Source organism: Peromyscus maniculatus, chromosome 20 (assembly GCF_049852395.1).
Source record: "Peromyscus maniculatus bairdii isolate BWxNUB_F1_BW_parent chromosome 20, HU_Pman_BW_mat_3.1, whole genome shotgun sequence".
NCBI lineage: Eukaryota > Metazoa > Chordata > Mammalia > Rodentia > Cricetidae > Peromyscus > Peromyscus maniculatus.
The window spans coordinates 44,446,964-44,462,978 of NC_134871.1; the positions used below are offsets into that span (position 1 = coordinate 44,446,964).

General features: G+C 53.6%; 2 protein-coding genes across 6 annotated transcripts; both read right to left on the minus strand.

The window, feature by feature from the left end:
* Positions 1-3,205: 3,205 nt before the first annotated feature.
* On the minus strand, positions 3,206-7,594 carry Slurp2 (secreted LY6/PLAUR domain containing 2). The gene is made up of 3 exons (XM_042264637.2): positions 7,227-7,594; positions 3,808-3,912; positions 3,206-3,541 (listed from the first exon to the last, which is right to left on the minus strand). The coding sequence occupies exons 1-3, from the start codon at positions 7,276-7,278 to the stop codon at positions 3,405-3,407; spliced, it is 294 nt and encodes a 97-aa protein (XP_042120571.1). The 5' UTR covers positions 7,279-7,594; the 3' UTR covers positions 3,206-3,404.
* Positions 7,595-8,518: 924 nt separating this feature from the next.
* Positions 8,519-13,851, minus strand: Lynx1 (Ly6/neurotoxin 1). 5 transcript variants are annotated; one of them, XM_042264634.2, is made up of 6 exons: positions 13,680-13,820; positions 13,294-13,369; positions 12,880-12,958; positions 12,592-12,740; positions 12,292-12,393; positions 8,519-12,144 (listed from the first exon to the last, which is right to left on the minus strand). In XM_042264634.2, the coding sequence occupies exons 1-6, from the start codon at positions 13,752-13,754 to the stop codon at positions 11,948-11,950; spliced, it is 678 nt and encodes a 225-aa protein (XP_042120568.1). In that variant the 5' UTR covers positions 13,755-13,820; the 3' UTR covers positions 8,519-11,947. The 5 variants fall into 5 exon arrangements, with proteins under 5 accessions (XP_042120568.1, XP_076412205.1, XP_076412206.1 ...); XM_076556090.1 differs by having other exon boundaries at positions 12,880-13,012; XM_076556091.1 differs by having other exon boundaries at positions 12,592-12,757; positions 13,680-13,746.
* Positions 13,852-16,015: the final 2,164 nt, after the last annotated feature.

The window sequence follows — 16,015 nt, forward strand, 5'->3', positions numbered from 1 at the left end:
CTGTTGGTGTTCAGCCAAGTTTCCTGTCACGCAGCTCCTTAAGCCTCTTGGAAACCCTGTAGCAATAAGAGTGTCCTTTATAAGTTGATGGATGACCGGTGGAGGGAGGCCCCTCGGTAGTTCCAGGATGGGACCGATCACCTAAGAGATACCTGCGCAAATTAGAGGGTGGAGACTTTTATCCCCACCCCAAGTCTCCTTCGGAGACAGGAGAGGGCTTGGAAGTTGTGCTGATCACCTGTGGCCAGTGATGTCATCGATCATGCCCACATAATGAAACCTCCATAAAACCCTGAAGGGACAGGACTCTCAGCCTCTGGGTTGCTTAACACAGGAGATTCTGGGCTTCTTGGGAAAAACATTGAGGAAATACTCATGCCTGGAGAGGCACGGAGGCTCTGATGTTCCTTAGTGGACCCCAGGAATTCAAGTGACACTTTTACCCATTTTTTTTTTAAATCAAGGCCATGACCAAAGATGCCAAAAACACCATATGGAAAGACATAGAGAGTGAAGCATGTGAGATGGGCTAGCTTGCTGGCTGGCAAAGAGCCTGAAAGTTAGTGATCCCAGGATGGGAACTTTCTTGTCAGGCCTAGTAAAACTAGATAGAGGCAGGAATTTGTGACGGGAAGGCTCCTGTCCTGTCTGGGACAATGATTTTTCTCAAGAGCCCGCCAGTACTTTGCACACCTAGCACAAGACACACAGATTTCGGTAACTGCAGCAATTCAGACAACGTGCCTTGGCCATCACAGCAGAGTCACCGCTGACCACAGTGGCCAAGCCCTTTCGCATGTTTCCCAAACCAGCAGGCGGCTACTCAGACAGCGTAGGCACACTTCTCCCACTCTCCTGTCTCTCTGCCTCTGTCACTAGGACTAGGACATGTGTCCCCATCCCAGTGCTCTGTCATCCCCCAGATAAATACTACTCTTGGAGAATCTTTCTGATATCCAGAGTGACCAAAGAAATGTACAAGCATTTTGGTGATCAGAGATGCTGAATGGTGCAGCAGGAGGAAATGCTTTGGAAGTAAGTCTCCTTCTGCCCTGTACCCCTCCCTCCCTCATCTGTTTCCAGTCTACCCTGAATCCCTGCCATTTCATGCAGAGTCCTAGAGAATGCAGTATTCTGTCGTGTTTTCAAGGGTCAACTCTGCAGGAGTGTGGGTCAGTGCCTTGCCCCTAGATGTTGGTGACTAGGATTTCGTGGCCTGAAGGATGTCATATTGCATGTGTTCATTCACAGTGATGGGTTTGTGGGTTTCTACCCTGTGGATGCTGTGTGTGAATATAGCTCTGTGCTGAGCAATTGTGGGCCAGTTTCGGTGGACCTGTTTCTACTGTGTGTAAGTCCAGGGGCACCCCTTCTGAGTCATACCATTACCTGGGTTTAATGATCCAATTAATCATTTGTGAGCCTAGAGTCATGTTGGAGGCCTTTTCTCTTCTAAATGGGTTAGCATTTAAAGAATTTCTTTTCCATCATGCAGGAAGCCGGGCCAGCCTGGGCTATACAGTGAGACCAGTTCTCAAAACAAACAAAAGGTCTTTGTTTTTACTTTGAAGTCTCTGATTCAATTGAAATGTCTTTTGAACTGGTGAGAGAGGTCTGGATCCATCTCTTCTTGACTTTACATCTGGGTACCAGTAAGCTGCCAGCTGTCCTTGCCCTGGCCCTGAGCAACACCATTGCTCATTCAGGCATCGATAGCATGAGCTTCCTCTTTTCTGCATTTTGGTTGATGCTGAGGTCCCAGCTTTTTGTCAGTGACTCTCTCTGTTTGGACATTGCCCTCCTCATGAGTGTCACCTTTTAGAAGTGTTTGTTTTCATGAGAACTTTGCCAATCTGAGAATAGGCAAGTTGAGGTCAGGGCCTACCTCCGTGTTTCCTGTTGGGTATCAACTGTGACTTACCTCTGTGCCTGCAAAACTGAGAGCCCGAAACTTATCTCTAGGCCTGGTTGGGTGCCAGTGGGTAAATATTTACCAAGTAGCTTCCACAAATTCTGGGTGTCTAACCCCTGTGTCCATACTAAGATGAGTGGTTATGCTCTCTGGGCAGCTCTATCTAACTGCCTCAGGGCACAGCTTTCCCACTGCAGATTTCTGACGGGTGCCTAGAGGCAGAGTTCCTATCCAGGGCCACACAGGGTTGTGTAGTGGGTGGTTGTGCACCACCCCTAGTGTGGCCCAGATGGCGACCCTTAAAACCAGGGATGCACATATGTGTACCCCTCTTCTCTCTTGCTACCTCATGGTCTTGGATGCTGGTGCTGTGGATTAAGGCAGAGCTCTCCTGAGAACCAAGTTGGGCAGTGCTCCACACCTCCAGGATTCTGAGACCAACTCCTTTATTCTTGTTGTGAGTTAAACCCCAAATAAATTCCTTTGACTATCAAATAGACTTGGTGGAATTATCCCCTTAGGGTTGGATAGATGGGCAGCCTTCTGGGAGACAAAGGCAAGGTGAACCGGGCAAGGACATGGTAGGAAAGATAGAACAGGACAAGGTGCCAGAAACATAAGGCCAAGACGGTAGCAGAGTTCCCCAGGAGCTACTGACAACAGAGGCAGATAGTCCCCAAAGGGCTGTGAGCACCATCCTCCTCTGTAGAGGCCCTCCTCCTCCACCTGCTCAACTGTGGGTCTGTAGGAGGCTTCTGGAGTCTCATTCAGAGTAAAGGTGCTCATTGGCTCTGGGTCAGAGTTCCTTTCAGCCTTCAAGCCCAGGTTGGGGTGCTCCTCAAGTGTCCCAAACCCCAGATCAAGGGTCGTCTCATCCCCAAGATGGAGTGCTCCCTAGCCCTCAGCCCCTTGTCTGGGTGCTCCTTCACCCCCAAGTCCAAAGTTTGGGGCACTCCTCTGCACATCAGCCCCAGGTCAGGGTGATACTCAGGTGCCCTAGACTCAAGTTGGGGTGCTTCTCAAGTGCCTACCGACTCAGCTCCCCCTCACAGCCTGCTCAAGAGCAGTAGCAGCCATCTGCAGCCCCCTGTGCCTTTCAGACCCTGTGTCTACCTGGAAATAGGCAGGCACTTGGTAAAAAAGAAAAGATCAGTGGGGACTGTTGCAGACGGCCTGGGGCAAGGAGGCCATTGCTGACAAGAGATGGGGAGGGGCCAAGGAATTGCCTGAATCCAGTGCCCGACACGCTGCTTCCATTGGACAACTCATACCATGTGATCCAGCTGCTTTTTTTTTTTATTGGGAGATTTGTTGACACTGAGAATGGCCCACAGTGAATTAGGGCCTTAAGTCTGTACCACCGTGGATTCACATAGGACTTCACTTAGAACTTCCCGAGGAAGTGTGAGTCGGGGGTGGGGTGCTTTGACCGGGTTGGAATAAGCTCCAAGGGTCAGGTTCTGTGGGGTCAGCTGGTAGTGGCGGAGTGTCGTCAGTCCTTGTTGCAGAGATTGGACTGGCAGCAAACGAGGGACACATGAGGGCCCAAGCCCAATTTGGAGACCTCGGGGCAGCCGTTGTAGCACATCTTCGTCACCAGAGGCAGGTCTGTAAAGCTGATGGGAGATCCTGAGGGACAAGAGAGAGACCACGCTTCCTGCATCTCCCAGCTGCCCAAACTTCCGCCCCCTCAGCCATGGCGCTGAAGGTCAGTCACCCCCAGGCACGGAGAGCCCTTGCCTGGTCTCTGCCCTAGTAAGAGGTCGCCAGACATGTGTCTACTCTGTTTTTGATCTGTCGGGCCACACCACATCGGCTCTGGGCTCTGCCTTCCCAGTGCGCCAGCTCTCCGTGCAAGGAGGGCGTGTCCAGCCCACCCTTCCCACCACACTCACGGGTGCCAATGATGATACAGTGGGTGGAGCTCCTTGGGCAGTTGGACGGTTTGGAACAGCCTCCAAAGCCTTTGCACAGGTGGCACCGCATGCCCTGGGTTACAGCTACAGGCAGACAGAGAGAGGGGCAAGCCGGTGAGCAACTTCTGCTTGCAGCGTCTTGTACCCAGCAGCACCCCGCTTCCATTCTCCGCCAGCCCCACGTCTCTGTAGCCCAGCTTCCCAACCCTCATCTAGGGCACAGAGCCCCTCTCAGGCCTTGGAGGAAGGGCTAAGTGAGACCCTGGGGCTCAGCCTACCACTGGGTGAGATACAAGTGATCATGTTGGAACCAGCCAGCTTGTGTCCTTCTGCTCAGAGCACCAAGGGCTGGATGGAGCAGAGGTGAGACCTCCTGGGGGAGAAGGGTGCAGGTTCGGGCTCCTGAAGACGGGGGTGGGGGAGGGGTGGGGGCCTGAGACTTTAGCCATGCCCTCTTTACCTCCAGGGACCCCAGAAGGATCATTTATACCCCTTGGTATAAATGTTGTGCGGTCTGAGACAATGGGTCCTTTACCCATTTAGTAGGGAGTCCATGGCAAGGCCAGACAGAAGGAAGGTGGGAGCCCACTGAGTTCTGTTTGCCATTTTCCTGGCAAATACTACATCACTCGTCTCGCATCCAGCCCAGGGGTTGCCAGTTGGGCAAGTGGCCTACCATGCTCTCTCTTGCTTTCCCTGGATCCCCTCATCTGTTTCCCTGCCTCCCCGCATCTCTTTATTGCTTCCTGAGGCTCCCTTCCCTGGATTATAAAATCCCTAACCCCATGGCCTGCCCCTTCCAGTACCAATCACGCTGATGCATGATGGCTCTGTGCAAGTCCAGAGCCGACACCGCGTGGGGAAGCTCCTAGGCCCTGTCCCATCCTGCCTAGGCCACTGAGTAGTGCTGGAGAAGAGAGCTCCCCCCCCCGGGGGGGGGGGTCCCTCTACAGCCACACCTCTTCCAGACCTCACAGGTAAGTATGCTGGTCAGTTCTGGGCAGCCTCAAAGCCCAGTCCTTCATCCTATGAACTATGGAACAGGTGATAGACAGGAAGTCCATACCACAGCAAGGTCCCCATCCCTTGCCTTGATTGTTTACCATCCCTGCAGAGAAAGCTGAGACTCTGCCAGAGACACAAGCAGGTAGCAAAAGCCTCCAAGCCTGTAGCTGTCCCATGGATGATAAAGACAGACTGCACATGGGTTTTCTGGACAGAGAAGGGCTTAGACCGCAGCTGGCTGAGGAACAGGTGGATGGGACACCAAAGGATCAGGTGAGGTGCTGGGGAGAATAGGACCGGTACCACCTCCCGTTCCTCTTCCTCTCCATGCCTCCTAGCTTTGTCCAGACTCATCTTTCCATCATCAATATTGCACAAGCTAGCCCCAGCTCATAGGCCGTCTCCTCCCAACAAGCTTCTCAGCTCTGGGCAGAGGTCCTCCTTCAATGCATGGGCTGGCCTTGTTATTTTTTAATTTTTTTTTTTTTTTTTTGAGACAGGGTTTCTCTGTGTAGTTTTGGTGCCTGTCTTAGATCTCACTCCGTAGACCAGGCTGGCCTTGAACTCACAGAGATCTGTCTGGTTCTGCCTCCTGAGTGTTGGGACTAAAGGCGTGCGCCACTACTGCCCAGTGGCCTTGTTATTTTCATGATTAAGACTTGCCTCCGCACTCCTATTCTCCAGGGTTCTGGAGAGGAATGGGGATCCTTTCCCATTCACCAGTGCCCCCAAGCATCCATCACACCGCACTCCACGGATGGGTCACAGGAGATGTTTAGAAAACAAATGAATAAGCTCTAGGAGTTGGAGCAAGAGCTGGGTCATTAACAGAAACAATAACCGTCCCTCTTGGGTTTTTTTTTTTTTTTTTTTTTTTTTTGTATTTTCATCAAGGAGGCCAGGAAGGTTTAGCTCTCAAAAAGAAACTGGCTCTCGGTGCAGCGATAGGGTCATGGGGATGACCCCAGGTCAAGACTTGCTTAGAGAGAAAGGGAGGGCTTTGGAGAAGAGAGTGAGAGAGACAATGGGCTGAGTCTTGGGACAGCGGAGTCCACCAGGTCCAGTCCCACTGCAATGTTACCAGGTACAGTTGACTCCCTCTGATCCTGTTTGCTCACTCTGAGGTCAGCTTTAGGATGCAGTCCACCCTTCCCAGGCTGCTTTGAGCCCCAGGGAGATGGCATTACCCATGGGTGACAGAGCAGGCACCCAGAAAAGATGTAGGACATGGGATATGCTGAGAGAGGCACATGGAGCCTGGCTCCCTCCAACTTCTAACTGTCCAGGCTTGAGGCTTTTGTCTTGAGGGGCAGGTATGATTTCCATGGAGGAAGAGACTGGGAGGTCCCAGTGTAGAGTGTGGTCTCAGGCTCACAGACACTCCCGAAATACTAGGGTCTTGGTTAAGACAGAGAGGATGACTGGCCCATGACTGGGCACTCCCTCTGAAACCTCAGCCCTGACAGTGGCAGTTCTCTCAACTTTGAGCTCAGGACCATCAAAGTGGATCTGGTCTGTCCTAAAGGTTTTGGGGACAATAGTTCAGGCTTTCTCAGGTCACAGAATCCCCCATGAGGCCCAAGCCAAGAAGGGTGAACTCTAGCCAGAGATGTATGCATGGACCTCCCACCTCACTTCAGGAGGACCCCAGGTTCTAGAGCATTCCCACCCATGGATGGAAACCGAGGTTTTACTAGGTGAGGCCTCTGGGAGCTGGGGCTGGCTGAGTTTGGAGCACAGGTTGCTAATAGACAACGGGGCAATTGTTTCTTTGCACAGGCATTGGTTGGGGTTGGATATAGGAACAACTTGGGCCCCGCTAAGTGATGTCGAGGCCAGGCATAGGCAGTGATATTTGAGGTTGTCCCTGGAAGGCCATCCACAGGCACTGGGAGCCAAAGCTCCTGTTACTAAAGCCAAGGAAGCTAGGGTATAGACATCTGAGGGGACTGAAGTCAAGTGCATGAAGTCGCCCAAGGAAGGCGGAACAGATAGAATCTAAGCAAGGAGGTAGAAGGGCATCGGGAGAGAATGGCTGCAGACTAGCCGGGGCTCTAGAGCTGGAGAAGGGTAAAGCAGCAGAGGTGTGCTCTGCTTTGTGTGTGTGCAAGGGTGTTGCTATGGAACCGGAGAGGCCTTGGGGTGGACTTCAAACTGAGAAGTAAGCTGAGGATGGTGCTGAATGTTGTGGGGTCCAGAGAAGAGGGTTTAGGAATCTATGAAGGTCAATGGCAGAGCACAGAAGCTGGTGGGTAGAGAGGGTCTCAGTGCCCAGGATGAGAAGAGGGGACAAGAAAGGGGTACCCCCAAGGGCGAGTGATGGCCCAGGCTGGAAGGACAGTGACAAGTAAGGGCAGTAGAAAAAGTGGCCACCCTCCCCGCCCCCAACTCACCTAGCTCCATGCTCAAGACCACGGCCAGAAGGAACCAGAAGAAGGGCCTCATGTTCTCCGTGTTAAGGATGAGGCTGACTCCCTGGCCACCCCTTATACCTGTTTGTGGCTCCCACTCCACCCTTGGCTCCCAGTGCTGCTGGCTCCCAGGCCTGAGTCACTTGCAACCCGGCTCAGATGGGTGCTGGCAGAGATTGCTGCTGCGTGGCCTCAGGGAGCCTGGTACGATTTCACAAGCCTTCTTCCCTCCTCCATGGAGTAGGGATGTCCCAATCATCAGGCCCAAGGCTCTCAAGAAAGGCCTTGCTCAGGCTGGAAGCTCAGTCCAGGTCCATCTCACCCTGCAGCTGCATGGAGGGCACAGCAGAAGAAAACAAATCTCCCCCTCCCCTCGCGAGTGTGAATGGAGCGGAGTCCAGATGAAACTACAATGTCTTCCTCAGCAGCTCACTCTGCACGGAGCACGGCGGCCGGGATTTTGAGAGGTCGGAGCTTTCTCATCTGCCAGAGCAGGCTTCAGCCCTGCCCTGGCCCTCCCGAGACTAAGAAAGTCAGGAGAAGTATGGCTATTCACATAGTCCTGGGGACAAGGGGTGAGTGTTCCTATCCAGGGATTGTACTGACATGGTACCAAGGAAACGAAGTCCTGTGGTACATGCCCAGTGGCAGCAGGGACGGGGAAGCAAAGCCTTTGGTGTTGAAAAGGTTCTGGGTTGGGGTAAGAAACCAAAGTGACATTTGGTAGGGCAGGGATCATCTGCCAATAGACTGGCTGTACAGGCTCTCAGGCCAGGCGGGAGGCCCCACGTGTCTACTCTGGCTGTCCAAGTGGCTTTGATTTACCTCCATGCTTTATGGGGCCCCCACACATGGGTGCTGGGCAGGGCAAATGGCCAGAGATCCTGAGAGAGGGGCTGAGAATTCTTCCCGAGGACTAAGTAGCAAGAAAGTGGGACCAGAAATTTAAAAGCCAGAAGGCGGCAGAAGTAGCCAGGTGTGTGTTTGTTGGGGGAGAGGGGGGTCCTGTCTTTTCCCACCCAGTTCCCCAGCCTACCCTTGGGCTTGTTAGCTGATGGATGGGAACTGGTGGGTCTGCCTCTTTCCACAGAAGTGGGGGGCGGGTGACTTTCATCAAGGTCCTGGAATCCTGTTAATACTTCTCTTGCCTTGCCTGGCTCTGACATGAGGGCAGGAGACAGGGACCTTCAGGGTCAGGAGGGCCTACCAAGACAATCTGGGTGGGTGAGGTCTGAACTCAGGGAGAAGGCGGATAGGAGATCAAGATAGACACATGTCCTTCATTTGTTTATTCATTCAGTGGGGGGACATTGACATTGACCACTCTGAAATACAGGTACATGGGGATGGCTGGGGGGCGGGGAGTAAACTGTGGCATAAAAGTGGATTCCATGTCCTTGCTGGGTGAGAGCTTAGGGTTGGCAGAGATACAACCCAGGGAAGTGCCAGGCAGCATGTATCCACGCATCCTTTGGGGCCTCCTCTGTGCAGGCCCCGGGCTTAGCCCTGGCCTCCAAGAGCCAGCTGAGTGGGTCCTGTCACTGTCTTTTCGCCAGTGAGATGGCTGGAGTGTGAGCCTGTGCCCGTGGAACCCAGGGCAAGCCATGCTGCAGGATGCCATGGTACTTGCTAGAAAGTAACCAAGCCCCGAAACAAGGGGCCGCCCTACTCCTGGAAATCATTCTAGACTCTCAGAATGTGAACTCCCACGCTCGCAGCAGAAGATGAAGACGGAGGTGGTCTGCCCCGTCCCCCGCCCCCACCCCACCCCCGCCCCGCTTCCCCTTATCCGTTTTGGGGAAGCCAACCACAGACACGGCAGGCAGCAGAGCGTGACTGCTGGCAGCTTCTCTCTGGTGGGCTAGAGCAGACACCTCTGCGGCATGCCTTAGCCTCACGTGTTGACCTGGCTTCCTCAAACCCCAGAGAGGCACATGCACTCATACGCTCTGTGGTATCACAGTTCCATCCAGCAGCCTCTCTCCAGTGACTTCCCAGCTGCTTCCAGAATGCAGCTCCATAGATAACCACCGCCAGCCGTCCAGGACACCACCCACGTCGAAGGGCTGCTGTCTACCCTGGTGTGAGAACACCCACTGCCTTGAGCCCTAGTGCCTGACAGAGGCAAGGTCAGCCTGTGACAGCTGATGGTACTTGGTTGCTTTGTCACACTCCATCCTGCGTCCCTTCTCTATGTACCCTCACACAGGACTGGGCACCCCTGGCCTACTCTCCAGCCCCTCAAGCCTCCAGTTCTGAGGTCCCCTTCTAAGGCCTCAGTTCCGTAAGCCTTCACAACTTGGCATTCTGAGATTCTCTGGTTTATGAAGCCATGGTCATCCCGAGGGTCTGCAGCCTCAAAGACACCCCCCCAGCTGTTGGAAGAACACCCATAGTAGAATGATTTGGTACTAAGCAGATGAGGTGGCCAGGTGGCCCAGGAAAACTAAGCACTTCACTCCTCTCTGCCTCAGTTTCTTTATCTGTCAAAGGGGTGCAGTATTGACCCCCCCCCACACACACACTTTGCAGAACTGTTGTGGAGGGTGCAGAGTCGCCTGCAGACAGGATTTAGGACAAGCCACCTGGCACTGTGCCCCGAATGTGCACCTCCCACTGGCAGGCTTGGCCCTGTGTTAAGTGAGCACCTTCTGGGGCTCTGTGCTAAGCACCAAGGACAGGCTAGGGAGGGGTGGCAGTGTGGACACTGTGGGGCCTGCCTGGATGGTGTCATGAGACATGTGAAACTGCCCCCAACACCACCGCAACGCTCTCAACCACAGGTAATCAAGGGCCTCTTCCACATCACCCCCTTGTGGTGGGAGGGAGGACCTGGTCTCGGGCCTCCTCCCAGTTCTGGCCCAGTTCTGCCCCAGGATGCCACCTGACTGGGGACAATGGGCTTGCACAAGCGGAGTAATGTTTCCCAGGCCCCACCCACTGAGTCAGGGACCCGCCTCTGACCTTCCTTACCAGAACCCTGTGGCTTCCATAGGTCAGTTCCAATGCTGCTTGCTGTGTGTGTGTGTGTGTGTGTGTGTGTGTGTGTGTGTGTGTGTGTGTGTGTGTTGTATGTAAGCATGGGTAGGGGCAGCACTGGCTTCCTCCCAGCAGCCTGCCTGGACCTCAGGGGACACCATAACCAGTGCTGCCTTCTGGGCTCTGTTGTCATTGTGTGTCCATATGCACGTGTTCTCCCTGCCCCCCCTACTCGTGACCTCCCGTGAGACTCATATTCCTTCTGGGTAGTCAATGTCTCCTCATCTCTGGGCCATTTCCCACCCAATTCACCTTTGTAATAAAGCTGCGCAGTTCCTATCCCTGAGGATCTGGGCAAGCCCACCAGCAGGATTCTATCTCCCCATAGAGTAGCCTGTCCCCAGAGGAGGAAACGGAGGCAGAAAACGACATCAGTTTCAGCAGCAGAGCTCAGGTCTGCCTAAGAACAGAGAGGAAGGTCCCCAGGACGGGCCTCTGTGTTCTGAGCTCCTACAGCTGGTTGGTCTGAGAAAAGCATTCAGGATGTGTGACCAGTAGGATGTGGTGACCAATAAGACTCTCCTATAGCCAGCCATGGGTAATCCCACTACATGGACACTGGCCAACATCCTGACCCCTGGGCTGGGCCAGCTTCAGGGGTTTCCTCAGTGGCACATGAGCCAGAGAGGAGGGTAAGGCTCCCTGGGTCCACTACACTGGCATGAAAGGCAGATCGGTGTCTCCTAAATTGGGGATGGGTTCTTTGGAGTCTTGATACCCAGAAGTCTTCAGTCACAATCAACTTCACAGGCAGTCACCCAGGACTTGGGCTGGCTCCCTGTGAATTTGTCTCCCCATAATTTACCAAGGGACAAGAGGATACGGAAGCTGCCTACAGGACCTGGGAAGCCTGCTGAAGTCTGCTTTGGCGTCCCAGTCACCCCAACCAGCCTGCTCTGACCTGCCTCTGTTCCCTTTCTCCCATGCCCAGAATAGCTCTGGCCAGTGTACAGGCCAGACAAAATATAGCATGGGCCACCTGCCCCCATGTCCCTGCCAGCCTCAAGGCCCAGCAGCCGGTGTGAGGGTGGTGGGGGGTGTAGTGGAGGTCAAGGGGCCTGCTGAGCTGCTGGGGCTGGAGAGATCTTAGTGGCCTGTGGAAATAAAGCCATTGCTAGCTACCCTTGGCCAAGAGCTGTCCTGACAACCAGGTCTGGCAGAGTTCCTGAGCTAGCTGGAAATGACAAAAGGCTTTCTCACATGGCCTCCATCTCATACTTGCCCTGGGTAGCTGCTAGACTCAGTAGGAGACATCCTCAGTTCATGATCTTTCATCCCCCTCTAGCAGACCTATCCTCTGCTGGGTAGACTGAGGCAGGGTCCCGATGCCATGAAGGTGGAATTTGGCCACTAATTCCTTCAAATCAGTGTTCCTTAACTGACTGACTGATGCCCCTCACCCTGCAAACAGCACTCTCCCGGATGCCCCTGATCCTGGGTAAAGAGATCTAGATCCGTATATCAGCCTTCTGAAAACAAAAGGTTATGGCCTTGGAGTGAGGTATCTGGGTGTCATCAGTTTGTTGTAGATAGCCATGGGTCCTCATTGTGGCTGAGGAGTCTCAGAGGGAAAAGGGTTGGGTGGAGCAAGAGGGTGAGAGGATGCAACTGTGTCTTTTAAGAGCTTTGTGTTTGAGTGGGGGTCTGCCTAGGGGAACGGAGCTTTACAGCAAGCTCCAGAAGGTGGCCAGGAGTACCGGGACCAGGGCCAAGGTCACTGGGGTCGCAAAGCCAGCCCCATTGCAGAGATAGTACTGGCAACAGGAGGTGGCAGATGCATGCTTGGAGTATCCATCATACACAGTCTCAAAGCAGCTGGGTACACACGACTTCCTCACTTTCATCCGGTATGGGGTGAAGTCTACAGGGGACAGGACACAAGAAGGCTGTAGTCAGAGAGGGTCAGGACCTTGGACGGCTCAGTCACAGCTTGTAGGTCCACCAGGACAGGTGGGGGCCTCCCTCCCTGTGCTCCTCCTATCCCAGTGCTCCAGGACACCAAACTCACAAGTACGTGTGGTCATGCAGTAGGTGGCCATGGCTGGGCATCGCATGGGTTTGAAGCAGTTTTCTCCATTGTAGGCACACACGTGGCACTCCAGAGCCTGGGCTGTGGGCCATGATGGGGGTCAGAGAACAGGAAGAAATCCTTTTCCTACCAGTCAGACCCCAGCTGCCTCCAGCTAACCTCCCCCTCCCACTAGGCACCACCAGGTCAGGACAGTTAGAGGGCAGGAGAACTCTGGCCAGCTGGTTGACTTTCTACGTGCCTGTCCCACAAGGTCCCTCTAGCTTCTGTCCACCTTACCCACAGGCAGGCCCACCAGAACCACCAGGAACACCGGGAGCAGGGGTGTCATGATGGAGATGTGAGGATAGTGTGGAAGTGAACGGGTGGACAGCGGCTGGTCCTGGATCCAAAGGGCAGGCTCTTTCCCTGCTTGAGCTCTTGCTCTCCTAAGGATAAAGTAATCCTGCACAGACAAGGACAGAGACTAGTGATCACAGCTGGGCGGGGGGGGGGGGGGGGGGGGGGGGGGGGGGAGCCAGGCGCAAGCGCCTCCCTGCTCAGTGGGTGTTACTGATTTTCATTTACCTGGAGATGGGAGGAGGGAGCAGGATATGCGACATTCCAACAGAAGACCAAAAGCAAGCAAAGGTGAAGGTGGAGGGAGCTAAAGACGGGGAGGAACGGGCAGCATCAAAGAAAATGGGGAGGCTCTGGGGTCCTTGAATGCCAAAAAAAGGGAGAGGATTTCACCCAGCGGATCTTTTTTTTTTTTTTTTTTGAGGGGGTTATGGAAACTTGGCACGCAGTTTCTTTCCAGAGTGCAGGAGGCTCTGCAGAAGACTGGAACCCAGGCTGGGTCTCTTCTTGGGGCAGAGGTCCCTCTCGCATTTGCTTCCCCCGCGTGGACTCTCCACCCTCCCCCCAGGAAAGTGTAGACTCCTCCGCTGCGTGAGTCCTTTGCCACAGCGGAAGGGGCCATGATGAGTACCCAGCTCCTACCTAAAGACTCTTCGGATGCACGCCAGACGATGCTTGGCCAGGACCGAGTTCCACAGGCTGGGTCTGATGATTGGGACTGTTGGGGGGATGTGGACCAATATTCTCCTCCCTGCCTACAGATGCGATCCGGCCCCTGCTGAGGGTACCAAAATACACTCCCCGGAAGACAACCCATCCTTCATGACCCATTTCCCTGGTGCCAGCCCAGGATTCTGAGGTCCTGAATCAGGCCAGGCCTGAGGCTCCGGCCCCTCCTGAGCCCTCTCGGGGAGCTCCGCCCGAAAGACTGCAGTCTTGCTTCAGGAGGGCTCCCAGCGCGGGCTGGGTGCGGGGTGACCTCGCCCTTGCCCTTCACCACCACAATCCCTGTCGCCATGGGAACTCACCCGTGGCCGCTCCCAGGTCCCTCCCGCGGTCTGGCCGTGAGTCTGTGCACACTTGGTGCTGCGTTTGCACGGCATCTCAGGCCGGGTAGGCTCCGCAGCCGCAACCGACCCGCAGTGCCAGCGCACTACTGGCCCCGCCCCACCCCGCCTCCCGGCCACACGCTCCGCCCCCGAGGCCGCCCAAACCCTGCCCACAAGCTAACTTCTGTAGGCTCAGTCATGAGCCCTCTGGTTATGGCCCTGGTGAGCAAAGCCTGGGCATCCTGTGGCCATCCAAATGCGCCCACTCATGCGCAGATTCACAAAAGTGACACAGTAGCGATCCCGAGGTGAGTGTATACTTCCTGGACATTCTCCTCAGGTTTCATGGAAGCTCTTCTCACTCCTGCTGCCCTGCTCCCACAGACCAAACTGATGGGTGGGCATGCTGACCCTGGGAAGAGGTACCACCTGGGCAGGGACCTCACTGCACCTCTGTCCTTTACATGGGATGCACTAGCAAGACTTTCGAGCCAGTCTTAGAGGTATCCCATGGCTCACAGGCTGCTCTCACCATCAAAAGTTCACCACTAAATAATTACTTTATGTCTCTAAAATTCGTTTTATTTTTATTCTGTTTCAAGCAGCCAAAATTTAGTAGGTTTTCACAAACTCTCCCCCATCCCGTTTTGTGAGGAAGAAGATAAAGAAAACTTGCAGTGACGGTGGAGAGTGCACAGGTCAGTCTTCCAGCCGATTCCCATGCATGCACATACAAGGGGCCTTACAGCTGAGACAAACACAAGTCTTGGAGGCGCACGCCCTTAATCCCAGCACTCTGGAGGGCAGAGGCAGGAGGAGCTCTTTGAGTTCCAGGGCAGCTGGGGCTGTTACACAGAGAAACTCGGTCTCCAAAAGCCAAAATATAAAACAACACAAAAAAGAAAAACAAAACAAACAAACAAAACAAAAAACAAAAAAACAGAGACAAATAACCAATACACTCTGGTCCCCAGGAAAACACGCCTGTTTCCCCAGACCTTCATCAATAAAGACTAGGCAGAGGTGTGAATGATAATGGCCCCCATAGACTCATCTGTTTTAATATTTGGCCCCCAGTTTTTTGGAACTGTTTGGGGGAGGGCTAGAAGGTGTACTCTTATTGAAGGAGGTGTGCCACTGGGGGCAGAGTTTGAGGTTCCGAAAGACTCACGTCATTCCCAGTTAGCTCTCTGCCTCCTGCTTGGGGATCAAGGCTAAGCTCTCAGCTGTACCTGCTGCTACACCTTTGCTCCATCAGTCGTGGGCTCTGACCCTCTGAAACTGTAAGCCGAATTAAATACTGTCTTTTACACGTTGCCTGGGTCGTGGTGTTTCGTTGCAGCAATACAAAAGGAACTAACACAGACCATGTTCAAATGAATCTCAGTGCGTACTTGTGCAAGGATGGAAACCAAACGGCACTTTTCTTGGACGGCCATGGACTTGGAAATCCGCAGCATGGTGGGGCTAGCCAGATTCAGTGAGCAACGGCCCTTACTGTACAAGCCTGACACCGGAGTTTGATTCCTGGAGCCCACAGTGGAAGGAGAGCACCAGCTCCTGAAAGTTGTCCTCTGATACTTCTGCTGCAGTATGGGTGTGCCTGCACTACCCCCAATAAAATAATAACAATAACAACAACAACAACAACAACCAAGGTTTAAAAGTAATCAGCAAAATATTTACAAATGCACAGCGTCTGGGTAACAACACACTTTAAATAACCTATGGGCAAAGGTGGCATCCATCAGACACATTCCTGGCAGATGATAAAGACACAGTGCATCAAAGCCAGTCTGAGTTCCAAAGCAGCTGGGGCTGTTACACAGAGAAACTCGGTCTCCAAAAACCAAAATATAAAACAACACAAAAAAGAAAAACAAACAAACAACAACAACAACAAAAAAAAAAAAAAAAAAACGGAGACAAGTAACCAATACACTCTGGTCCCCAGGAAAACACGCCTGTTTCCCCAGACCTTCATCAATAAAGACCAGGCAGAGGTGTGAATGATAATGGCCCCCAAAGCATAGGACGCAGTGACAGCCGGTTCAGGAGGGAGAGTCCACAGAAATGCTGCTGTAGGAGAAAGAAAGGTCCCCGATGAGGACCTGAATTTCCACCTTCAGAAACTAGAACAAAAAGGGGCACATCAGACCCCGAGGAGGCAAAATACAGCAAGAACATGAACAGAGCTGGAGAGAGCGCTCAGCGGGTAAAGGGCTCAGTGTGCAAGTGTGAGGTCCTCAGTTCGGATCCCCAGCGTCATGGAAAAGCCGGGCTAAACACTGTGGCTACTGACCTCTGTCGACACA

Bases quoted from the DNA above. Each gene is read 5' to 3' on its own strand.
- Slurp2 (XM_042264637.2), bottom strand. From the start codon at position 7,278: ATGAGGCCCTTCTTCTGGTTCCTTCTGGCCGTGGTCTTGAGCATGGAG. The intron at 3,913-7,226 runs GTGAGTTGGGGG...GTCTGCCTGTAG, and splicing joins GGTCTTGAGCATGGAGCTAG to CTGTAACCCAGGGCATGCGG. The intron at 3,542-3,807 runs GTGAGTGTGGTG...CTTGTCCCTCAG, and splicing joins CTGTATCATCATTGGCACCC to GATCTCCCATCAGCTTTACA.
- Lynx1 (XM_076556090.1), bottom strand. From the start codon at position 13,754: ATGCCGTGCAAACGCAGCACCAAGTGTGCACAGACTCACGGCCAGACC. The intron at 13,013-13,293 runs GTAGGAGCTGGG...TTGGCATTCAAG, and splicing joins TGCATCCGAAGAGTCTTTAG to GACCCCAGAGCCTCCCCATT. The intron at 12,145-12,291 runs GTGAGTTTGGTG...TGTCCCCTGTAG, and splicing joins CTGCATGACCACACGTACTT to ACTTCACCCCATACCGGATG.